We start from the raw sequence: 26,202 nt of genomic DNA, 5'->3' as shown, positions 1-26,202 counted from the left end.
AACAGTGACCAGTCCAGCGGTGTCTCCTAACGCAGATTACACTGCAGCGCCATCTGGTGGTTGGACATGGAAACACTGATTTCCACGATTTCAACTATTTCATTTACTTGTAGGCTATACACCACCTGTGTTGTGTAAGTTACTCTGAAAAGTAATTAATTACAATTTACTAATTACATATTTAGTAGAGTAATTAGATTACTGTACAAATTACTCTCTCCAAAAAGTATTTAATTACTTATTACTAATTACTTTCTATATCTTATATCAACCTTGATTAGTTAAGTGATTGTAGGATAGACACAAAATGACTCTTAATTCATTCAAATAAATAATATAAAACTACATTAAGTACAATTATTAATTGACTTGTATTACAAATGTGAGAAAGATACATTAATGCATGCATTTTAAGATTTTGAATTTTAATGTCTATTCCACTATTGTATACATTACAAAGTATTTAGTTCAATTACATCTGAAAATCTGAAATTACAGAAAAAATAAGAGTAATCCCTTACTTTAGTTTTTTAAGGGAAAAGTCATTAAATTACAGTAACTAATTACTTAGTAACTAGTTACACCCAACACTGTACACCAACACCTATTAAATAATCCAGAATTAATCAAAGCAGTTACATAAAAACATCACATTATACTGACACATATATTGAGTAATAATAATAATAAACCAACACGCACACGTTTGTGTCCAGATCAGTACATTTATAAAAAAAAAAAAACATTAGACATTGATCTGAGAACAGCTCCTCTATAATAAACCTTGTACCTGAATACTGACCTGCTTCTGAGCACAATCTGTATTTTGAGTAATGTATAGAAATATTGTGCATATTATGCAGTATATTGTGTAATGTGATACTGTGCAAATGATGTGCTTATTATACAATAACTGGTAATAATGCATACTGTGCAAATGATGTTCATATCGGAAAAGTATATAGGTATCAAATACACCATGTCATGATATATGAATGCATTTAAATAGTTAGCGTGTGATGGCAGACATGCACATTGTACTGATTTCTAAATATGTAAATGAGATCCCTTTCAATACTAACTTCAGTGATCATCAACACAAAACATACAGTAACAAATAACATCAAGATAGGCCACTGGAAACATACATTGGACAATAAATATTCAGACAATATTAGTGATAAAGTCCCTTTCCACAGAAGAATACATCCAATCCCAACACTCATTCATTCAATGTAAAAAAATATGACTTTCAAGATAATAACAAGTTTATGTTGACATAATGCAGGATAACGTTTTCACATTTTGTTGAATAAACCCTGTCTGACCGAATGACTGTCGACTGAAATGTCTGTGTGAACTCCGTCATTCTGATACATCAGATTCTGTGCAGTGTGAACAAAGCCTTAAATGTCTAGAAAACAACAAATAATGCTGGATTCGTTCATTTCAAATAGTGTTGGCATTACAAACAAACGACGTACTATTGCTGATGTGAGGTTTATACTGGAAGTAAAGGAATCCCTTCTGTGAGATCTTGAGAACCGTCTCTCTCTCTATTACCTGTGAGAAAACAAGACAAATAACAATGTTGATGTCACAAAATATTACACCATCACAAGACTGTGACAAATGGCGAAAAAAACGATGAACAAATGACTGTTTTGCGTCAGGTTAAATAGCCAAAATATCTTGAAAGCAGAATAGTTCCTTACAATAAAATCATCTATTCATCTACTGTATTACAATTTAACTATTTATTGTGTGCATTCATGTCAGAGATATTACTGTGAAAGACAAACGTCTCACCTCGAACAGTAACTCTGAATCTCTTGTATTTGGTGTGTGTGTTGCTGATGATGTGTAGTTTATAAAGTCCAGCGTGTTTAGTGTTGATGTTTGTGATGGTGAGAGATCCTCTCTGATCGTTCAGATGGAGTTTCTCTTTAAATCTCCCGTCAGCTCCATCATAAAGAATCTTCTGGTTTTGATCAGCTTTAGCTATGAGATTATCATCCGGTCCAAACATCCACAGCATCATCACATCATCTCTCTGTATGTCAGCATCATCAGGGTGTAGTGTGACTGAATCTCCCTCCATCACCGACTCCAGTTTCTCTACATTTCATCACAAAAATAAAAACATGAACATTAAAACTTACCAGGGCTGCGTTTCCCAAAAGCATTGTAACATCAAGTTGATTTTAGAACCATTGTCACCAGTGGAGCTGCGACCAACGGCTTACGATGCTTTTGGGAAACGCAGCCCTGATTGTTACACTGTAAAAAATATTTTTTATTTTTTGGTATGTTGCCTTAAAATTTTGAGTTAATTTAACTTAAAAATATTAGTTAACTCAATGAATTTAGTTAATAAGTTGTATGAACTCAAAGTTGAGGCAACCAGGTAACTTATTTTTTTTAAGTTGAACCAACAATCTTTTTAAACCAATCACAGTTAAAGGTTAAAATTACCGTTTGCGATGAGCATGAATCTCTTGCACATGTTGTTTGTGCTGGTGCACGTGTTGTCTGCGCTGGTGCACGTGTTGTCTGCGCTGGTTGTGATCTGTAGATTGTAGACGTCTGAATGTCCTCTGCTGATGTTTGTGATGGTCAGATCTCCGTTCTGTTCGTTGAGTTTCAGTCTGTCTCTGAACCTCTCATCATTACCGTCATACACCCACACGTGACCGCCGGCCCGGTTGATTTCAGCGATGGTGGTGTTTTTATCTCCAAACGTCCACAGAATCCGATCATCTCCCTTTAACTCACAGACACCCGTGTGAAGAGTGACAGAATCACCCGCCGTGTGCTTCAATGTATGAACTACAGAACACAACTTTATTGCACGTCACATTGATCAGTTTATCACTATTGCTTGAAACAGATTTGATGTACTCACACCAGACGAGAACGTTGAATCTCTTATATGACGTCGTGTTTCTGCTCTTGATGTGTAGCTCGTATCCTCCAGCGTCTGTGTTTTTAATGTTTGTGATGGTGAGAGATCCGCTCTGATCATTCAGATGGAGTCTGTGATTAAATTGCTCATCATTGGTGTTGAAGGACGTCTCTTTGGTCTTTCCATCGATTTCAGCTATGATGACATCTTTAGGTCCACATCTCCACTGGATCTTCTCATCGCTCTGTAGTTGAGAAACGCCGGTCTGTAGTTCAACAGTCTCTCCTTCTGTGACCTTCAGTGTGTCCACTTCATATCACAACAAACATGTCGATTAATGAAGAGATGGACATGAAGCACATCTTCAACAATATTCAAGTACAGCTTCTGCTTTTTATTTCAACTGAAGGTTTTACGATTCTAAAATGCTAGCTTGATCAAATCAAATTCTACATCAAAATACGTCTCAAATTGTCCTGAATTTCCATGAGATCCAGCTACACATCCACCCTTTAACATTTGGACCCTCTAAAGATATTTGGACAAACTCCCAAGAAAAACACAGGACGAGAATGTTTGGGGTTTGTTGGGAGCTATGAACTCTTCACAATCCAAACAATGAGACGAAGGACAAAATCTTTATACATTTCTTTGAGCTTCTCACCTCGAACCACAACCTTGAATCTCTTAGATCTGTTGATTTTGGTTCTGTTGGTGATGTCCAGATGATAATCTCCAGAGATTGTGATTTTGATGTCGTTGATGGTGAGATCTCCAGTCTCTCGGTTCAGATGAAGTTTGTTTCTGAATCTCTCATCATCACTATATGAAATATTATCAGTCTTCTTCTGGAACTGAGCGATGACGGGACCTTTGGCTCCAAACCTCCAGACTATCTCGTGATCTCTTTGTATTTCAGACGTTCCAGTTTTTAGCCGGGCAGAATTTCCCTCCATCACTGACACGGTCTTCCTTTCATCTGTCTCACACAAATACAGAGAACAAACCGAAACACTTTCACAGACGGCTTATGAATTTATTGCGACTCGCCGTCTGAATTTAATTTCTACATTCATTTCTTAAATGTGAATCACTAATTATAGATTTTTATTTTTATAGTAAAGTGTAATCTGATGTAATTATACTTTAATTGTAATTATACTATGTGCTGCCAAGACTACTAGTCGCTTTGTAACACGGAATGTTTTCATATTTAACCTTCATAAACATAATAACATTAACTACAACAACTAACAATAAGTTATTTCCTTAGTCACCCTTTCAACAAAAAGTTAAACAAATAATAAAAAAATAATGATAATATTAAATGATTGTGGAAAATAATGCTTAGCTTATACAAAAGAACAACGTACACTCCTAATGTACAAAAATGATTATTATATTTCATAAAATGGATCTTTAATCGATTACCTTTGAGATTGGAGTATTTGCAGCGAAAGTAAACCACACCCAGAACCCCCAGCGCAGGCAGCAGGACCGCAGCACAAATCAGAGCTATGAACCCCGAGGACAGTCCCGGTTCTGCGTCATCTAAAGAGAAACAGACATTAACGACTGACAGCTACTTTTACCGTTCTTATCCCAGACAATGATTAATGCAAATATTACACATGCTAAAATATTGTCAACTTAAATGAACTGGCTGCGGTGCTCAAATCATCACGTGGTTTCAAACAATTTATGAAGAGTTTGGTTCCAAAATGAGATCACTTTAAGATGAAAAACAATCATTTCTAAAATCATGTTTTTTATTATGTTATCATGTTTTTATTGTGTTTAATTGTGGTAGTTAGCTGTATTTTTTTAGTTATCGTGGCTTAAATTAGAATGCACAATAAAAAACATGTTGGAACCAAACTCTCCATATGCTCATATAACTCAGATTAATGTTCGATTAAAAGACATGATCTTACCAACAAACACGTTGAATCTCTTGTATATGGTCTCTTTGTTGTTGGAGATCTGTAGTTGATAAACTCCCGTGTCTGTAGGTTTGAGATCTCTGATGGTTAGAGATCCAGACTCATGATCCAGATGAAGTCTGTCTGTGTATCTCTCATCAAAACCATACGTGATGTTATGAGTGTTTATTTTGATTTCTGCAAGAAGAACGTCTGGATTTAAAGGTCCAAACATCCACATCATTAGATTGTGTTTCTTCATTTCAGTTATTCCAGTGTTTAGAGTCACCGAATCTCCTTCTCTCTTGTTTTCTAGACCAGCAAAGAACACATCTGGAATACAAACAGTAGCATCTGTGAGATTTTCCTGAGAGTATAAGACAAAGAAATTGTCACTTTTGTGACTTTTGTCTTATACTCACCCTGTACAGTAAGACTGAAGGTCTTGGTTAAGGTTTGGTGGCTGATGATCTTTAGTTGATAAAGTCCAGAGTGTTTGGTTCTGATGTCATTGATGGTGAGAGATCCAGTCCGGTTGTCCAACTGCAGTCTGTCTTCAAATATCCCTTCATCAACATCATATAGTGAGATTTCCTGAGTCGCTGCATCCAATTTAGCGATAATGGAACTCCTGTACGACCATATCAGATAAACTTTCTGCATGTCAGTAACATTAGTGTGGAGACAGACAGGATTTCCCTCCAGCACGGACACTGACTCACCAAACACACCTGAACACACAAACACACATTTTAAAATGTAACACAAGTACAAATTTAGTCAGTTTAAAGGAGCCAGTTTTTGGCTGTTTTACTGGCTTTGGTTGTGTTTTTTGGGTGTTTAACAATGGATGTTCAAGTTTCTAATTTAAAAAAACGCTTTATATTTCACATATTTCAAGTCTGTTGTTCACCGCTGTCCCTCTTCTCACAAAACAACTGGATTTCTTCTGGTCTATATAAAGTCCCTCCTTCTGTCTACCAGGTCTGTCGTGATTGGTTCCCCGCTTAGAGTGTATGTGAAGATGACCCACCCACACCATATCAGCGAGCTTCCGCTTCTCAGGCTGTTGTGATTGGTCGGTGCACATGTGTTCATAAACTTTGGCTTTTAGCAATAAACAGTAATAATGTTAAACACATGCGGATCGATCGAAGTGTATCGGAGGTCTGCTAGTGCATGTGCAAACGTCAATCTTTGTTAGACATTGCAATTTTTGTTCCTACTATGGCGAGGGAAATGACACCGGACCGAATGGCGTCAGAACGGTTATATTAACACTAATAACAGAAGCGTTAGTTTTGCCTTTTTATATCGGACCCGAGTTGGATAATAAAACAAGCAGATTGACCAGGAGACATTTGCAAGCAGGACTTCAAAGGACGTTTGATAGAAGTGTTTCAGAGGTATGCGCACACACACACAATATCAGTGTGTTACACAGAACAGCTTTCACAGCCGATGGTAAAGTCATGAAGCTGTTATTTGACCGTACAATTACAGCAAAAGTGACAGAAATGCAAACGTCACATCTTACCCCACGGGTGGGGTTCATTGTAAAAGACAGAGTTAGTTGTAACGCTAGAAAATTCTGTTTCAACACAAATAATTCTGTCTATAAACTAGAGGTGTCTATTGTTTTTACATCTGTCTATAACAGACAGATATCTACAGATCTATCATCCAGCCATCCCTCATCTAACCATCCTTCTATTATACATTAATACAAACGGATAGATATACAGTATGAGAAAATGCTGCACAATTATACAAAAAATCATAATTGTCAATTACTCTCACTAATATTGTAATTTCAGTTCTGATTTTGATTAATGGAATGCACACCCCCATAGCACACAAACATCTGGCATACGTCTATTTGATGTCTGCATTTACATCTGCAAGACATAGTTTGCTCATCTGCAATACGTCCCTTCTGTCAGATGTTATATAGACATATAGAAGACGTCTGTAAGATGATGAAACCATCAGCAAATGGCACAAGGGAAAAACAGGGAGACAACTTTATAAAACCTAGAAGGAACTTTTTTGTGCTGCATTACACACTCAAATGAGAAATCGAAAAACACATAGCCTATGAAGAAATGTGCTTTCATGCTGCCAAAACACATTTGTCCAATATCTTCACAAAACACATCAAAACTTGTCATGAAAATGAGAGTGAAAGACCGAAAGCCCGAATCGCTCTCTGTGTAACTATGAAAAACATCAGTGTTACACAATTAACCCCGCCTTACTTTTTGTGCCATACTATTTGTGAAGTGAAACGTTTTCAATTTTCAAAATGATCAGGGGCTTTTGTTAAACCATTAGGGACTTATAAGTCCCCAAAGCCCCTTGCAACTGTAACTCTTTATACCTAAAATGCATTTTAAAAACGTAAAGAACCTGTAAAGATTTGTTTCGTGACTTTAGAAGACATTTCTTTCAAATGCAGCTCTCTTCATGAAAAGTGAAACCAAAAGTAACCCATCGAAGAAAAAGCAGAAAAGAACAAACTTACTGTTCAAACGTAACAAGATGATGACAGACATCAACGGTTCCATCATCATTATGGTATTAATTTGAGAAATCCAGATCCAGACCATTTCGTAATACTGCAGCTCGTCGGGTTCAGCTCCTTCCTCAAACAACCACAGTTAGGACAACAGATATTGTCAGAGGCTTTACTGACTGACAGAGACTAGTACGCCCTACTAATACACTACAAAACTGTTGACTGTGGTTAACTGATGACTGATTGTGTTTATATTAGGTTATTAAAATAAATCACTGCTTATAAAGTAGCCTTCAAGGCACCAGAAAACATAAGTGTGCGTTTATTAGGAGTATTACGGTACACGCAAACAGTAAAACACCTTCCTGATTCTTGATTCAATGACGCGAGTGTTTTTAAAATAATGTGGGATGTCTATATGAGAACTATATGCGTTACTCTTAGGGTGTATGGAAGTAATGGTGTAATCTTCACCACCTTTGGTTATATCTTTTCCAAATAATAGTTTTGTGTAATTTACTGTCATGTTAAAAGTTAAAAATACCCAACATGCCAGTATTTAGTTGATATTTCTCTACTGTCATATCAATCTCAAATACAACTGTTCAGCCCAGGGCATACCTGCACGTTGACTAAGAATCATATGAAAATAACACAAACCGGTACGATGACTCATTTTTGTACTTTACAGCAGAAAAACTGTTAAATCTGGTTGAATAATCTTAATAAAAAATAATAAATAAATAAAATTGGGCCCTTATATTACGTTTTAACGTGCACCTGCATGATGTATAGCCGCTATTTGGTCTGACTTTAATAAAGGAAACCTGATTCGCTCAGGCTAGTGCATAATATACACTCACCTAAAGGATTATTAGGAACACCTGTTCAATTTCTCATTAATGCAATTATCTAATCAACCAATCACATGGCAGTTGCTTCAATGCATTTAGGGGTGTGGTCCTGGTCAAGACAATCTCCTGAACTCCAAACTGAATGTCAGAATGGGAAAGAAAGGTGATTTAAGCAATTTTGAGCGTGGCATGGTTGTTGGTGCCAGACGGGCCGGTCTGAGTATTTCACAATCTGCTCAGTTACTGGGATTTTCACGCACAACCATTTCTAGGGTTTACAAAGAATGGTGTGAAAAGGGAAAAACATCCAGTATGCGGCAGTCCTGTGGGCGAAAATGCCTTGTTGATGCTAGAGGTCAGAGGAGAATGGGCCGACTGATTCAAGCTGATAGAAGAGCAACTTTGACTGAAATAACCACTCGTTACAACCGAGGTATGCAGCAAAGCATTTGTGAAGCCACAACACGCACAACCTTGAGGCAGATGGGCTACAACAGCAGAAGACCCCACCGGGTACCACTCATCTCCACTACAAATAGGAAAAAGAGGCTACAATTTGCACGAGCTCACCAAAATTGGACAGTTGAAGACTGGAAAAATGTTGCCTGGTCTGATGAGTCTCGATTTCTGTTGAGACATTCAAATGGTAGAGTCAGAATTTGGCGTAAACAGAATGAGAACATGGATCCATCATGCCTTGTTACCACTGTGCAGGCTGGTGGTGGTGGTGTAATGGTGTGGGGGATGTTTTCTTGGCACACTTTAGGCCCCTTAGTGCCAATTGGGCATCGTTTAAATGCCACGGCCTACCTGAGCATTGTTTCTGACCATGTCCATCCCTTTATGACCACCATGTACCCATCCTCTAATGGCTACTTCCAGCAGGATAATGCACCATGTCACAAAGCTCGAATCATTTCAAATTGGTTTCTTGAACATGACAATGAGTTCACTGTACTAGAATGGCCCCCACAGTCACCAGATCTCAACCCGATAGAACATCTTTGGGATGTGGTGGAACGGGAGCTTCGTGCCCTGGATGTGCATCCCACAAATCTCCATCAACTGCAAGATGCTATCCTATCAATATGGGCCAACATTTCTAAAGAATGCTTTCAGCACCTTGTTGAATCAATGCCACGTAGAATTAAGGCAGTTCTGAAGGCGAAAGGGGGTCAAACACCGTATTAGTATGGTGTTCCTAATAATCCTTTAGGTGAGTGTATATCTTCAGATATGAGGACTGCGACATTAATCATACATCCTTAAAGTCGCCATGAAATCAAACAGGAAAAAGTGTTTTACACAGTGTTTCAGTGATTATTATAAGTGATTTATCCGTGCGCACGATTATTTTTTCAAAATTCATTTGCACTTGTTATCTTTAGTCAAAAACGTTAAGCTCCTCTCCCCCTCTCAACAACAACTGTTCACCATGACGTCAGTAACAAAAAAGAGGTGGGACTATACCGACTGTCCAATGGCCAGGCATCTAACCTCCCCTCCAGGCCCGACTTCAATCAAAAAAGAAGGCAAAATAAAGCCCCGCATTTTTTTCAAATTTCAGAAGCCGTTTCATTCGGATGTACGTCACGATAAGGAAAAGCAGTCAATTGCAACTTCCGTTTCATGGTGACTTTAAGAACTACATATTTAATGCAAGCAGGCACGACAGGTTCAACTTATGTCAAGTTAACAATATTTAAAAAGACTAAAGAGATTTGTAAACGAGCGAGTTGCACGATTGTTTTTACAGTCTTCCCAAAGCAACATAATTTAGTAGTGGGACTTTCATTTAAATTGATATAAAACCGTTGCAAGCGTTATATTACAAGCACATTCAATCAATATGTACTCTTTAATATCAATTAGCCAATTCATAAAATGTGCTGTACATACGAGTTGACATGAGCTCTTTAAAATGATTGATTTGAGATCTTGTGTGAATAAAGTATTTAAGTATTTTACAGATATTATGTAAATTAAATTATATTACTTCTTGGTATCATCTTATCATGTATGTGTTTTATTCACAAATAACACTTCAACATGTGGTTTTATTTCATTTATTATGCTTTTGTTTTTCTTGCATTATGGATATCCATAACATATCACCAAACATCTTCCATATAGTGTATTTTCAAGAATAACAGGCGCAATGAATGAATATTTCACACAATATTTCCTACAACAACAATTCAATTTTCTAAGTCTAAATATTGAGATTTGAAATACTACCTAGAGACATGTTATTGTACTCCACATATCCACGTAAACCATTGAAATGTAAACATTGTTGTGCTTTTTTTATTGTGTACGCAGCTGCCAGGTTTTCTTGCATCTGTTTACAGAAACTCTTTGCCACGTGTAATATGGTGGTGCAGTGAACAGTACAAAACATGCAATGACATATTAACAAAAATATTCTGAAATATACATACAACAAATATGACTATATTAGTAATGTGCCTTTCCACAAAAAAACACCCATTCATGTAATATAACGTATATAATGTTTTCAATATGAAAACAAAAAGTTTATGTTGACAACCATAAATACATTTGATGTATACTAATGCAGGAAAATTTCACACTCACTGTTTGAACACTGACCACATTTACATGGACAACAATAATCGGATATTAACACGATTAAGACAATACTCTGATTAAGAATGGACCATGCAAACAGAGCTTTTTGATTCGCTTAATCCGTCTAAACTCATAATCGTAGTAAACACAAATGGAATTAAGGCAGGTGGAGTACTCCTATTTTAGTCGCATTATCGAAGTGCGTTACAGCCGTTTTGTTTTACGGCAAACAACATGGCTTCAAGCAAGAAAGCACATTTTTGGTCCGAACGGGAAAAAAGATGCCAACAAATCTAGAAAATAAATGAAACACCAAAAACTGTATGTGGTACCATGGCGAAGACGAATTGTTTGTTGATAGGCTACATGAAATTATGGAGGGAACGTAGAATGGCGTCGTTATTTGTGTAACTAGTTACTAAGTAATTAGTTACTGTAATTTAATTACTTGCCCCTTGAAAAAGTAAAGTAAGGGATTACTGTTATTTTTTCTGTAATTTAATTACAGTTACTTCTCATGTAATTAAACTAAATACTTTGTGTAATATGTGTGTGCAATATTGGAATTGACATCAAAATTCAAAGTCTAACTTTAAAATCTGTGCTTTAATGTATAATTCTCACATTTGTAATACTTTGGTCAGTTAATAATACTACTTTATGTAGTTTAATATTATTTATTTGAATGAATTACTGTAAATAAGCAGTTTCATGTCTATCCTTCAATCACTTAACTAATCAAGGTTGATATAAGATATAGAAAGTAATTAGTAATAAGTAACTAAATACTTTTTGGAGAGAGTAATTTGTACAGTAATCTAATTACACTATTGAATATGTAATTAGTAACTAGTAATTAATTACTTTTTCAGAGTAACTTACCCAACACTGGTAGTGTAACATGTAAAACGGGAACATGAAAGGTATATTCTTAAAGCAACTCATGTAAACACCTTAATCGTAATATTAGCTTACTCAGAGTAAGGCAAATAATTTGATTAGTGACGTCCATGTAAACGTGGTCACTGTCTGAATGAATGGATCAGACTTCTGGCGTCTGAAATGGCAGTGTGAACTCCGTCAGTCTGAGAAATCAGATTAAGAATACAAGTTGTTTTTCATTTATTTTAAATAATGATAAAACAGGCAACGTACTCTTGCTGATGTGACATTTATACTGTATTGAGAATTTTCTCACTTCTGCGAGATGTTTTTACATGACGAAGACATATACTTATGCACAAAGTCATAAGAGCACATGCAGATGGATTTCTTATCGTTTTGATGACACATTATGTTATAACCAGTATATTCATTTTCATTTAATGATGATTCACACAGAAGCACTTTTCAATATTTTTGAGTGTTTTAGTAAATCATGAGCCCCAAGAAGCAGTGGGTTACAGTGCAATTTATAACAGCTAAGGGGCGGTATTTTGTAACTGCTTAAGGCCATTGCACATTGAGTCCGAAATTTGCGTCCGAAATTTCCGCACGTTAAAAAATGAATACGACCTCATCAGTGCTTTCACCTCACTACACACGTCCCCGCTCACCCGAATTCTAATGACTTTCACCTGAACCTCATCAACCGGACACTATATCTGTTCCCTTGTTCCCTGCATTTGACGTCTGGTCTAGTTGTATGGTGTGCACGTCTTCTAGGCTTACCCGTAATCTCCTAGTAGTTAATATTCCGTGGATGGTTTTTTTGTACCCCGTGGTTTTTTGTAGTTTTGGATTTACACTTCGTTTTTGGATTTACCCTCGTACCTTTGTTTTGTGGATTACTCGTTTGTTCCTGTTTTTCACCTGTGGCTTTATTAAACACCTCATCACTCATCACCTGTGGCATCGTTCATCATTCAAGTACTGTTACATCTCTATAATTAAAGAGTTCCCCTCTGACTGCTCCTCCATGAGATCTTGAGTACCTGTGAGAAAACAAGTCAAATCACAATGTTTCTAATGAGTTTCTATAGCGAGCAGAACTTATAAACGTGTTAAAAATATATGCAGTGTTGGGTGTAACTAGTCACTAAGTAATTAGTTACTGTAATTTAATTACTTTTCCCTTGAAAATGTGACGTAAGGGATTACTCGTATTTTTTCGGTAATTTAATTAGTTACTTTTGACGTAATTAAACTAAATTCTTTGTGTAATATATGTGTGTGCAATAGTGGAATTGACATCAAAATTCAAAGTCTAACTTTAAAATCTGTGCTTTAATGTATAATTCACACATTTGTAATTAATAATAATACTTTATGTAGTTTAATATTATTTATTTGAATGAATTAAAAGAGCAGTTTCATGTCTATCCTTCAATCACTGAACTAATCAAGGTTGATATAAGATATAGAAAGTAATTAGTAATAAGTAACTAAATAATTTTTGGAGAGAGTAATTTGTACAGTAATCTAATTACACTATTGAATATGTAATTAGTAACTAGTAATTCATTACTTTTTCAGAGTAACTTACCCAACACTGAATATATGTGGTTTATATATGATCAGTTATCTTCAACTAAGTATTTTTTTATGAGCAAACGACTGAAATAGGCTATATTTAATCATATTTAAAATAGCCAAATATAATATAAGTGCAATCAAGAATGTAAAACAATATAATCTAAATACACTTTACTATTGTATTTAACTTCATTTATTGTAAGTTTCTATTCATGTCAGAGATATTACTGTGAAAGACAAACGTCTCACCAGGAACAGTAACTCTGAATCTCTTGTATTTGGTGTGTGTGTTGCTGATGATGTGTAGTTTATAAAGTCCAGCGTGTTTAGTGTTGATGTTTGTGATGGTGAGAGATCCTCTCTGAACGTTCAGATGGAGTTTCTCTTTAAATCTCCCGTCAGCTCCATCATAAAGAATCTTCTGGTTTTGATCAGCTTTAGCTATGAGATTATCATCCGGTCCAAACATCCACAGCATCATCACATCATCTCTCTGTATGTCAGCATCATCAGGGTGTAGTGTGACTGAATCTCCCTCCATCACCGACTCCAGTTTCTCTTCATTTCATCACAAATATACAGTACAAAACATTAGAACAGCTGACCATTATTAACAACCAATCACAGTCAAAGGTTCCAGTAACTCACCTTGTGCTAGAAGCATGAATTTCTTATACGTCTTGTCTGAGCCTCTGGTGATCTGTAGTTTGTACACGTCTGAATGTCCGATGCTGATGTTTGTGATGGTCAGATCTCCGTTCCGTTCGTTCAGTTTCAGTCTGTCTCTGAATCTCTCATCATTACCGTCGTATACATACACGCGACCGCCGACTCGGTTGATTTCAGCGATGGTGGTGTTTTTTTTCCCGAACGTCCACAGAACATGAGCGTCAGCCTGCAGCTCGCTGACGTCCGTTTTGAGATTAACAGAATCACCCACTGTATGTTTTAATGTGTTCACTACAAAACAGGAGAATATTATTGAACATCTCACATTGATCACTATTCCTCAAAACAGATTTGATGTACTCACACCCGACGAGAATGTGGAACGACTTATATAATGTTGTGGTTTTGCTCTTGATGTGTAGCTCATATTCTCCAGCGTCTGTAGATCTGATGTTTGCGATGGTGAGCGATATCATCTGACTGCCCAGTTTAAGTCTCTCAATGAGTTCCTCATCATTATTGTTGAATGAGATGTTATTGGTTTTCCCATTGAATTCGGCTATGATTGTATCTTTAGGCAAAGCAAGGCAAGGTTATTAACTGTCTATAGCACATTTCATACACAAAGGTAATTCAAAGTGCTTTACAGAAGAATGATCGACAAAGGAGAAGTTGGTGCGGTTGGTGTGAAGCAGCAAAGTGCTCAGGTTGTAACAAATGTTAACAAATGTGTTTTTAATCTGGATTTAAAAGTAACTCCTGCTGGAGCACATCTGATGTCTTCAGGAAACAGATTCCTGCTACCGGTGACATAATGGCTAAACGCTTACCTTGTTTCGAGTAAAAACTAGTCTCTAACTGTCTTGACACTTTAGATTTAAATCTCCACTGGATCTTCTCGTCGCTCTGTAGTTGAGAAATGCCGGTCTGTAATTTAACAGTCTCTCCTTCTGTGACCTTCAGTGCAACCGCTTCATAACACAGCCAAACACAAACATAAAGACATGTTGAGTAATGAAGAGATGGATTTACAACATTACGTTACACACTTTCAAGCACAGCTTCTGGTTTAAGAGTCTAAGATTAAAGCTTGATAACTTTCCTGTAGCTCAGTGATAAGAGCATGGCGCTAGCAATGCCAAAGTCATGGGTTTGATCCCAGGGATTGCACATACTCGGAAAGAAATGTATGGTATAATGCAATGTAAGTCGCTTTGGATAAAAGTGTCTGCCAAATGCATGAATTAAATGTAATGTAAATTATAAAATGAAACCAGCAACAGACCGTTTTCAACTGCATGTTGGCTGTTTTGGGGGGACTGAAAACGCAAACTTTTAAAAGCGGGTCTCAAAGTGCAAGATTTTGAAAACGACGGCGTTATCGATTCCGTGTAAACTCTGAAGGCGGCGTTTTCCAATAACGATGACATCATACGCATGCGTATTACATGTTCAGTCTGTAAGCATGCGCATTCCCCAAACAAAAATGGCGGCCTCCATGCTGCATGTTTGTGCCGCGTGATATACTTAATATAAATTCTCCAGCAAAAAGTAGATTTACTGCAGCACTACAACCAGAGACCTAGTATTTATATGCACACTACTATAAACACACATACATGCCGCAAAGTGAATTAAAAGCGCTTTTAGCTTAAAACGAGTAAAGGGTATGCGTATGTAAGCATGCATGTAGTGTTTCTTTACAGCGCAACATCGCCATCCACTGGCCTGGAATATATAATACAGCATTTTGATGAGTTTTCACACACCCGTGTAAACGCAAATCGTTTTGATAATGTGTCGTGTGTATGAGAAAAGGTTTTCCGTTTTTGACTATACCGTTGTCGTGTAAACGTGGCCTAAATCAACACAATCTCAATTCACATGAATTCATGCGATCTGTAATCTTACAGATTTTTCATTTTACTGTTTTTGTACAGAATTGTCGCATGTTTTTGAAATAGTCATAAACTGTCAAACATGATAAACATGTAACTTTACGTGAATTTACGTGATACGTTTTTTTTGTACGATCTGCTTTTGCGCGCTGCATTGTTACTTTTCTAAGATTCGTACGTTTTTGTGTTATTCACATTGTGGGAGCTAAAAAGTTATGAATGTGAGGTGTTTGAGATCTGGTTGTCTTAACACATCTTAACACATAGGGCAGTTGTGGCCTAATGGTTAGAGAGTCGGACTCGTGACCAGAAGGTTGCCGGTTCGATTCCCAGGGTGGGTAACAACTGAGGTGCCCTTGAGCAAGGCACCTTACCCCTACTTGCTCCCCGGGCGCTGCAGTGATAGCTGCCCACTGCTCCGGGGGTACGTGTGTTCACTACTCTCTAGAGGTCACATTTCGTTGCCTTGTACCTTCGTACATGTGCAATGACAATAAATTGAATCAAAATCTAAAAATCTACACAACCAATAAACGTGATGAAACGTTGATCCTCTAAAAACCCATTTTTGAGAAGATCCTAAACAAGAGTTATCAGGAAACCAAACTGGGTGGGAGCTGCAGCACCAGAGCTATGAACTCTTCACAATCCAAACAATGAGAGGAAGAAAGTCATGTTTACAGAAGTATTGAGAGGATTATAAATCCACATTTCAGATGGTCAGATTGAGTTCGCACCGTCACGTTTAACCTCACGTCTCTGTGGTTCCCACAGACTTCAACATCCCTTAAATCTATTTCTATTGAAATGTGAAAACCCAGCTAGTCATTTTTTGTGATTTGCTGTTTTCTACATAAAATCATCTCACATAACATATAAAACATTCTCTGAACACATACTCTTGATATCTTTAATATTGACTGAGTAAAACAAAACACAAGCTTCTCACCTCGAACCACAACCTTGAATCTCTGAGATCTGTTGATTTTGGTTCTCCTGTGGATCTCCAGATGATAATCTCCGGAGATTCTGATTTTGATGTCATTGATGGTGAGATCTCCAGTCTCACGGTTCAGCTGAAGTTTGTTTCTGAATTTCTCATCATTACTATATGTAGGCTTACTATCATCGGTCTTCTGGAACCGAGCGATGACTTTGGCTCCAAACCTCCAGACTATTTTCTGATCTCTTTGTATTGCAGCGATTCCAGTTGTTAGTTTGGCAGAATTTCCCTCCCTCACAGACACGGTCTTCATTTCATCTGTCTCAAACAAATATAGAGAACAAACAGAAACAGTTTCACAGACAATTCTTATGAATTTGTGACTCAATTTAATTTCTACACAAATTGCCACAATGGTTACTATACACTGACTTTTTTGTACAGTAATAAAAATATGTATTCAGATATCACAATATGAGGTTCTTAATGCCGCTCCTACTGTGCTACACTAAAAAAAAATTGTATTACATTTTAAATAATAATTCAATTAAATGGTTGTGAAAATGAATGTAGTAAGATACTTTTAACAATTACACAAAATACATACTTTTGTGTTTCATAAAATGGATCTTTTGAACTATTTTCTGTCCACTAAATGAATTACCTTTGAGATTTGAATATTTGTAGCGAAAGTAAATCACTGCCAGAACTCCAGCCACAAACAACAGCACAGTAGCACCAATCGCCACTTTATGCCACATTAACAGACCTGGTTCTACATCGGCTAAAGAGAGACAGACATGACTGAGAGTTAGGGCGTTTTCACACTTGTGGTTCGATTGCTTTGTTCCGAAACCGGGGGTTAAATCGCTACAATATTGCAATTTATTATAGTTCGGTTCGCATTCACAGGGCAATATTTCCAAACGGACCAAACTTTGTTGATAAAAGTCATGTTCGAGTAAACTCTCCTTCGATTGGCCAGAGTGCATCTACATCTGCACCTTGTTCAGGCGGTCTCGGAGCGATCGTTTTGGGGCGGATCCTTAGATTGCCTTGTTCACATATGCCTAAACGAACCGAACCAAGAGAGAAAACGCACCAGGTTGCGAAACAAACCCTTATGTGTGAAAACGTCCTTAGTTTTACTGTCCTTATCCCAGAAAATCATTCATGCAAATATCAAAAGGGCTATACATAAAAAAAGCTTTTGATAAACACACAAAAACTTGAGATATCACCTTGAATGAACTGGTTGTAGTGTTATTTCCAAATCATCAAATTAGTGGTAATCTAGCTATGACTATTCTTAATCTTACCAACAAACACGTTGAATCTCTTGTATATGGTCTCTTTGTTGTTGGAGATCTGTAGTTGATAAACTCCCGTGTCTGTAGGTTTGAGATCTCTGATGGTTAGAGATCCAGACTCATTATTCAGATGAAGTCTGTCTGTGTATCTCTCATCATACGTGATGTTATGAGTGTTTATTTTGATTTCTGCAAGAAGAACGTCTGGATTTAAAGGTCCAAACATCCACATCATTAGATTGTGTTTCTTCATTTCAGTTATTCCAGTGTTTAGAGTCACTGAATCTCCTTCTCTCTTGTTTTCTAGATCAGCTAAGAACACATCTGGAAAACAAACATTTAGAACATTATAACACAGAGATATTAAAACCAGAGACAGCAAATGGGTAAATAGTAGTCTTCGCTACTCACGTTGTACAGTAAGACTGAAGGTCTTGGTTAAGGTTTGGTGGCTGATGATCTTTAGTTGATAAAGTCCAGAGTGTTTGGTTCTGATGTCATTGATGGTGAGAGATCCAGTCCGGTTGTCCAACTGCAGTCTGTCTTCAAATATCCCTTCATCAACATCATATAGTGAGATTTCCTGAGTCGCTCCATCCAATTTAGCGATAATGGAACTCCTGTACGACCATATCAGATAAACTTTCTGCATGTCAGTAACATTAGTGTGGAGACAGACAGGATTTCCCTCCAGCACGGACACTGACTCACCAAACACACCTGAACACACAAACACACATTTCACCTGTATTACTGTATGTAATAAAACAATAAACCAAGTCATTTGAAAATGGGCTCTTTCAATCAGAATTTACGTTGAAAAATGAATACATCAGTGTTTATCTAGTATGTTTTTCATTTTCTCGAGGAAACCAAAGCTCTTAATCAGACTGATGGTGGACCCAAAAAGGGAGGACAATGGCCAGACAAGTCCTCATTACAACAAGTTACTAGATATCAGATATAGCCTTAAACATCTAATCTTATTTATCTTTTATTGTTTTCTATTTGGCAGTCTTAAGATCAATTGTTTGCTTAGTAAGCCTATACAAGCTTTGCCTGTCAAGATACAGCAGTGGTTAAGGCGCAGTTTTTGATTTACAGCGGCCACTAGCGGTGTATTATAGATTTGCAATGAATATCTCGGTCCAAACGCGACGGTGGCCACTACAGTACAAAAATATGTCGTCGAATGCCACAGCGCGACATAAAATAAAAGGTATGTGGATTTTAAGTATAAAAAGAAGGATAAAAGTCAGGCGAAGCTAGGACCTGCGTTACTATTTTAAAGACTTTCCAGCAGAGACGCGTTAGGACCCGCGGTACTTTAGCGGCGATACTCACAGATATCTATGGAGATACTTTGCAGCAGAGAGACGTTGGAGAGAAAGATCGTCTAAAAATTACCCCCGAGGAGGTTGCTTTGATTCGGATCAGTACGTGAGTAACATTGGTTTTCTGTTTGTTAGAACCAAGATATGTTGTTGTTGTAATGTTAGCTGTGTGACGGAGCAGTTTTGAGCGTCATTGATTATCTGGAAGCGCTTTAATATTGTACTCGTCCAGATACGAGAGAGATAGAGCGAGAGCGAGAGCCATTGGCGCTAAAACTGGAGAGAAAGCGAGAGCGCGTTTTACAGGCGAGAGGGGGAGGAAGAGGAAACGCGTGTTGTAGAGTTGTTTGTCCATGTAGGGCTGCTGTACAAAACATGGCGGCGAATTCAATGCATGTAGTCCCGCTCTGTACGTAGATATAAACAGCTTATTCTAAGGTATTACAAACATAACGCTTCATTACGTAAGGTCTTTATACACCTCCGAAGAAGTAGTTTTGTATATTATATTGCATTTCTGTCAATAGATCCTGTTAAAAACCCTGTATTGTTCCTTTAACAAGCCAGCGGATGTCATAAAATACAAAAACCTTGCATTATAAGTGTATTGTGATCAAAACAAATTTAAAGACAATTTGAGGTGAACTGTATCTTTAAATCTTTTCAAAGATGATTTTATTTTAATGGGCTAACCACAACCTATAAACACTTTCAAAGCCACACATTTTGCTGTTTTAGTGTGAGAATGATTTAAATTAATTTAGAAAATTCACACATTTATTCCTAATAAAACGCTAAATTGACCGACAAATTACATTACATTTCCCATCTAAAACGGCATGTGGATACCGTCTGTTGTTCAACATTTCTGGCCCTGTGTGAGAAAATGGATCAGTATAAAATCAAGCTGTCATCTCATGTGCTCTTGGGGACCCAAAGCAGCTGCTTAGTTCTCTTATGCCTTGGGCCTTCTCTGCATCATTGGAGTTTTGGTCCATTACCACTCTCTACCGCTTGCTCATCAAAAGCTGCATCTGCTCTTTTTCAGAGGAGAAACTCATTTTGGTTCTAGCACGGTGTAGAAAGTAGGTGGGTAACACTATTATGGTGGTTCAACAAAAACAACTTACCTGAGCTGAGGCTGATATGAAATGGTTAGCAAACATCCACGTTTCCGTATTCCCTTTGTTTCAGCAAATTTTCTTCTATCCTTCAGCAGTCTTTGAAAAGAAATCTCTCAGATTTTGTGCTCAATCTGTTTGTACAATCAATCGCACAACAACTTTATCCCGTTCGAAACAGAGGACAGTTAACGGTAAACGGTCAGTCTTTCTACCACCCAGTGGGCGTGACTCGCTTGACTTCACGTGTGCGGTGACGACACGTGCATACCCTCTATAGCCCTTTTCACACAGCAATACTGGTAAATTACAGGTAAAGTCATTCAGGTAAATTTATGGTAAATGCTGTTCACACAAGCAAGGGCATTCTGGTAATTTGATAGTAATCTTCTATTACTGGTAAATTGGGGGTACTGATTGAGTTTTTGCGGTCTTATTTTGTGTTGTTAACAAACAGCTATTATTTGGTTGCAATAGGCTAGATTTTAACCTGTTGACCGCTCCATCTTCCAAAATAAATCTGTCTCCCTCCATCTCAAACACCCCAATTCATGCTGCAGGTGTTAGCGAAACACTGTGCAACATCGTTTAGTTTGGGCACGCTGCGCGCTCACAGACCTCATGAACAACGGCAGATATGATGTAAAGTTCATTGTGCAGTGTAATTAGATTCATTCATTAAAACGGGAGTTTTTTGCGAAATTAAACAGAAGTCAGTGATCGTTCAGTGATATGGGGATTGTTCTTAGCCCACTATATAGGCTTCTATTTATGTCCAGTTAACATAACCGCTTTTTTAATGCGTAAAAAATCAGTAAAATCAAACGCACACAATTACTATATAAAAGGTAATAATCAGCAATAATTCTTTTTGTTTTAATCTCTCAGTCTTCTGTGATGAATGCGTGTTTTTTATATTTATGACATCATAAATCATTTAAATCCTGCATGTATTGCAGTATATTGCAGTGTTTGTTGAATTCCAAGAAAAGCAAATCTTAAGAATGACAGTCAGCAATATGAAAGCCTGAGAGCATGATAATAAACTAATTTAAAAAATCAGGGTTATTTCATAAAACATCTTTTTTTTTTAACTTTTTCTAACATTCACAAACATTAGTTTTGTGTTGCTTAAAACGATGTTTCTGTTTTAAAAACGCAGATCGTCTTTTCTGTTGCTTTGACCCGTTTTTTTCTCCAGTTCATTTTCTGCAAAAAATTCAACATTTTTATATGAAATCTGGGAGAAATGTTGTCAGAAGTTCACCGAAATAAACAAAAATGATCATTTTACCAAAACACATTCTTATCAGAAAAAAAAACTTTGGAAATGGTCTCTTAATTTTTTTGCGGCTGTATATGTGCGTGGCTAGTCCACCCTTTTGCACCTTGCAGGAACCGGGCCTGATTTTATGGTTTTGTGGCGAGCCTGAATTTATTACACATAAGCCCTGTCTGTTCTGTATAACGTTAGTGATACACAGAGTCTGGTTTTTTTACATAGGCCTACTACGACAATAAAAGTGGCACACACACGTTTTTTCTGATGCACACTATTGGCTGCAGTGAAATAATCAAACTCACCGTTCAAATGTAACAAGAGGATGAAAAACAGCAAGCGTTTCATCTTAATGGTGTAGAGAAATCCAGATGTTGATGATGAAGATATTGAACAGCTCGTTGGGTTCACGCCCAACATCAGACACCTGCAAATGCTGCGTTCCAGACACCTCGGATTTAAGATATTTCCCACTTCTACCCGGACGCTTTTAAATATTTTAATGTAAATCAACGAGGATGAATGTGAGTGGAGCGTTCGCGTGGGCTGCAGAGCACAGATGCATAAGAGCGAGCTCACATCGCGTGAAAGTGAAACTGAACACTGAGGGGCGGGGCGCCGTTTATTTTCATCCTTTTTCTTGAGGGTTGCGGACAATAAATATAATTTGACGGTCGGATTTTCGGAGCATCCCTCAGAGATGGATATAATAGGCTAAATGCTTCTAAACACGTTTTCAGCAAACGTGTTTGGAGGATTTTTACACGGCATCACTTAAGCATCTCTCTCTCTCTCTCTCTCTCTCTCTCTCCCTCTCTCTCCCTCTCTCTGTCTCTATCTCTCTCTCTCTCTGTCTCTCTCTGTCTCTCTCTCTCTCTCCCTGAGAGCATGCTGGGAGCGAGTGTGCGCAGCTGAGCAGAGCGCGTGTTTGTGGCTTTTCCAAAACGTTTTTTCATACAGTCCAGCCCGAAATTATTCATACTCCTGGCAAATTCTGACTTAAAGTTACTTTTATTCAACCAGCAAGTTTTATTTTGACCGGAAATGACACAGCCTTCTCCCAAAAGATAATAAGACGATGTACAAGAGGCATCACTGTGGAAAAAATATTGCTCAGCTTTTATTTGCATTTGAACAAAAAGTGGCATGTCCAAAATTATTCATACCCCTTGCAAACTGTCACAGTCTATGGGAAAATCCAAAGTTGCCAGGGAAAGCCACGTGCAAATAGAAACACATATGCACATACATATATCCATTAATAAAAAAATCCCAGAAAAAGGGCACTTTCTCTCATTTACATGTGAAGTGAAAGTGACCTATTAGTCAGATATGGTGACCCATACCTGAAATGTGACCTCTGCATTTAACCCATCCAGAGAGTAGTGAACACACGTACACCCGGAGCAGTGGGCAGCTATCACTGCAGTGCCCGGGGAGCAAGTAGGGGTCAGGTGCCTTGCTCAAGGGCACCTCAGTCGTTACCCGCCGGCCCTGAGAATCCAACCGGCAACCTTCTGGTCACGAGTCCGACTCTCTAACCACAAAGAGAGGTTGTTCAAATGGTTTTACTGGATGTGAAATAAGTCTCTGGTGTCCCCGGCAGAATTCAAATCTTTGCTTTTACCAACAGGGTTTTTGAATTACGCAAATTATTAAAAAAGGAGCGAGCACATTTTTAACTGTTTAGACTGCTTGTTTACTGACACTGTGGACACGTATTAATGTTTTAACACATTATAAAAGTGAATTTTGCAAAATATGCGCTCTTTAAATAATCCAGAATAAATCAAAGCAGTTACATAAAAACATCACATTACTGACACTTACTCCCCCCGGGGGCCAGTCTCTCCGGCCCCAGCGCCTGGGGGTATGGACAGACGAGAGAACGGGGACGGAAGCACCTGGAGCGAGAGAGGGGAGAGAGGAAACAGAAAAAAAATTTTTGGTCCGGTTCCCCAACACGCTGTCGCTCGGTCCTCAGCCAGCCGAGAGGCTCTTCCTCGTGGTCCTGGACGCTCCCTCGCTCCTCCTCCGCCCCTGCGTCCGGCGATGGCTCCTCCGGCTGAGGGCAGGGACCCCCCAATACAGTAAAACTGCACATTTTAGAGTGGCCTTTTATTTTGGCCAGCCTAAGGCACACCTGTGCAATAACCATGCTGTCTAATCAGACAGATTTGGGAACAACATTTGAGAGAAATAGGCCTTTTGTGTATGTAGAAAAAGTCTTAGATCTTTGAGATCAGCTCATGAAAAATGAGGGCAAAAACAAAAGTGTTACATTTATATATTTTTTCAGTGTAAGATTTACTGCAACACTTACAACCAGCAGAGACATAGTATTTATATGCACACTTCTACAAACACACATACACGCCAAAAAGTGTATTGAAGTAGACATAAAATAAAAGTTTCCTATGTCACGTGATAATGGTGGGGGGTCACGGGATTAAGTGAGAATGGTAATATTAATCACCTGCTCCCTTAATTAGTGGTGGAGGGGGGGTGAGCAGGAAGGATGTATTCTTTGTTAACCAACTTCAAAATACAAATAGTTTGTTACATCAAGAAATAGTCTGTGCAATGAAAAGAAGATTAAGAGTATGTTTTGCCTCACGGATATTTAGTTTTGTCGCAAATGCATGGAATTCCTGTTTCAGTCTCTCAGCGGCTGTTGGAAATGATGGAGTAGCCGCTACATGTATGAAAAGTGCTTTTAGCTTAAAACTATTGTCGGAATTGTCGCATATTTTTGAAAAAGTCAAAAACTGTCAAACATGAAAATAAACGTGATAAAACGTTGATCCTCTAAAAACCCATTTTTGAGAAGATCCTAAACAAGAGTTATCAGGAAACCAAACTGGGTGGGAGCTGCAGCACCAGAGCTATGAACTCTTCACAATCCAAACAATGAGAGGAAGAAAGTCATGTTTACAGAAGTATTGAGAGGATTATAAATCCACATTTCAGATGGTCAGATTGAGTTCGCACCGTCACGTTTAACCTCACGTCTCTGTGGTTCCCACCGACTTCAACATCCCTTAAATCTATTTCTATTGAAATGTGAAAACCCAGCTAGTCATTTTTTGTGATTTGCTGTTTTCTACATAAAATCATCTCACATAACATATAAAACATTCTCTGAACACATACTCTTGATATCTTTAATATTGACTGAGTAAAACAAAACACAAGCTTCTCACCTCGAACCACAACCTTGAATCTCTGAGATCTGTTGATTTTGGTTCTCCTGTGGATCTCCAGATGATAATCTCCGGAGATTGTGATTTTGATGTCATTGATGGTGAGATCTCCAGTCTCACGGTTCAGCTGAAGTTTGTTTCTGAATTTCTCATCATTACTATATGTAGGCTTACTATCATCGGTCTTCTGGAACCGAGCGATGACTTTGGCTCCAAACCTCCAGACTATTTTCTGATCTCTTTGTATTGCAGCGATTCCAGTTGTTGTAGTGTTGTTTTTGGCAGCCTGTTTTAATTTTAGTCTAGTCTTTGTGTCACGCTGTCACTTTAGTTTTTATTAGTTTTAGTCACATTCATACTCTTTTTAGTCTAGTCAAGTTTCAGTTGACTAAAAGTCTGAGCATTTTTGTCTTATTTTAGTCAGAATTATCCATGACTATTTTCGTCTAGTTTTAGTCAATGAAAATTGTATTCTAGTCTCATTTTAATAATGCAATTCCATTTAACCCAGTCAGTATAGTATATGTACCTAGTAGTATAGACCAAATGTTCTTTTAGCCAAACCCATTTCAAACAAGGTTATCTTATTATATTATTGTTATAGACTCAGAATGCATCCATTCCAGACACGGAAGACGCTCTGATTTGAATTTACGGCCATCGGTAGGGGTGGGAATCTCTGAAAAGCGCTTTGATGAAGTTCTGGAAGATATTTTGCTCATTGATGTATGTAAATAACGTAATGTGAAATTGCATTGTTGTACTGTGGTAACAGTTACCCAGGCAGCGCGGTGCACGGTGCACACCAGCTATTCTAACCATTCTAATTTATGGTCTGACCTCTATAACTGTAATATTACTGTACTGTATGTAGTTTATACTGTAGAAAATTGAATTTAGGTATTAATTAAGTTGTAAAATTGTTGTTCTTTTGTCTTGAATAGTATATTCAAGGTTTCCAGTAGGATTTTTTTTTAATCACAAACACAATGCAATTTTCATTAAACGATACATTGTATAAATTAAATTATTTATTGTTATAAATTAATTATTAACTTTCCAATAAAATTTAAGTATACAACATAAATCATAAAATGTTATTGAACAACATGAAGGTGAATAAATAATGTCAGGATTTTTATTTGGGGATAAATTATCATGTTAAATAATGCATTGACT

General features: G+C 37.5%; 2 protein-coding genes across 2 annotated transcripts; both read right to left on the bottom strand.

Annotated features, from left to right (window-relative positions):
• Window positions 1-410: 410 nt before the first annotated feature.
• On the bottom strand, window positions 411-7,714 carry LOC130548392 (uncharacterized). The gene is made up of 9 exons (XM_057325135.1): window positions 7,352-7,714; window positions 5,250-5,558; window positions 4,840-5,160; window positions 4,337-4,456; window positions 3,570-3,884; window positions 2,906-3,214; window positions 2,476-2,829; window positions 1,810-2,118; window positions 411-1,563 (listed from the first exon to the last, which is right to left on the bottom strand). The coding sequence occupies exons 1-9, from the start codon at window positions 7,434-7,436 to the stop codon at window positions 1,502-1,504; spliced, it is 2,184 nt and encodes a 727-aa protein (XP_057181118.1). The 5' UTR covers window positions 7,437-7,714; the 3' UTR covers window positions 411-1,501.
• Window positions 7,715-10,259: 2,545 nt separating this feature from the next.
• Window positions 10,260-22,611, bottom strand: LOC130548272 (uncharacterized). Its single transcript, XM_057324917.1, has 10 exons — window positions 22,126-22,611; window positions 18,498-18,806; window positions 18,096-18,410; window positions 17,441-17,560; window positions 16,783-17,094; window positions 14,766-14,906; window positions 14,300-14,506; window positions 13,915-14,226; window positions 13,516-13,824; window positions 10,260-12,725 (listed from the first exon to the last, which is right to left on the bottom strand). Exons 1-10 carry the CDS (start codon window positions 22,238-22,240, stop codon window positions 12,667-12,669), a joined length of 2,199 nt encoding a protein of 732 aa, XP_057180900.1. The 5' UTR covers window positions 22,241-22,611; the 3' UTR covers window positions 10,260-12,666.
• Window positions 22,612-26,202: the final 3,591 nt, after the last annotated feature.

This window comes from Triplophysa rosa, linkage group LG25 (genome assembly GCF_024868665.1).
Source record: "Triplophysa rosa linkage group LG25, Trosa_1v2, whole genome shotgun sequence".
Lineage (NCBI taxonomy): Eukaryota > Metazoa > Chordata > Actinopteri > Cypriniformes > Nemacheilidae > Triplophysa > Triplophysa rosa.
The sequence above is the reverse complement of the archived record's forward strand: the minus strand, read 5'-3'. Positions and strand labels throughout refer to the sequence as shown.

What these genes read in the sequence shown, in the direction of transcription:
- LOC130548392 (XM_057325135.1), bottom strand. Translation starts at nt 7,436, where the DNA reads ATGGTCTGGATCTGGATTTCTCAAATTAATACCATAATGATGATGGAA. An exon ending in CATCTTGTTACGTTTGAACA is followed by an intron (nt 5,559 to 7,351) that starts GTAAGTTTGTTC and finishes TTGTGTGTTCAG; the next exon opens with GTGTGTTTGGTGAGTCAGTG. An exon ending in ATTCAGAGTTACTGTTCGAG is followed by an intron (nt 1,564 to 1,809) that starts GTGAGACGTTTG and finishes GTTTTCTCACAG; the next exon opens with GTAATAGAGAGAGAGACGGT.
- LOC130548272 (XM_057324917.1), bottom strand. Translation starts at nt 22,240, where the DNA reads ATGTTGGGCGTGAACCCAACGAGCTGTTCAATATCTTCATCATCAACA. An exon ending in ATTCATGCTTCTAGCACAAG is followed by an intron (nt 13,825 to 13,914) that starts GTGAGTTACTGG and finishes GATGAAATGAAG; the next exon opens with AGAAACTGGAGTCGGTGATG. An exon ending in ATTCAGAGTTACTGTTCCTG is followed by an intron (nt 12,726 to 13,515) that starts GTGAGACGTTTG and finishes GTTTTCTCACAG; the next exon opens with GTACTCAAGATCTCATGGAG.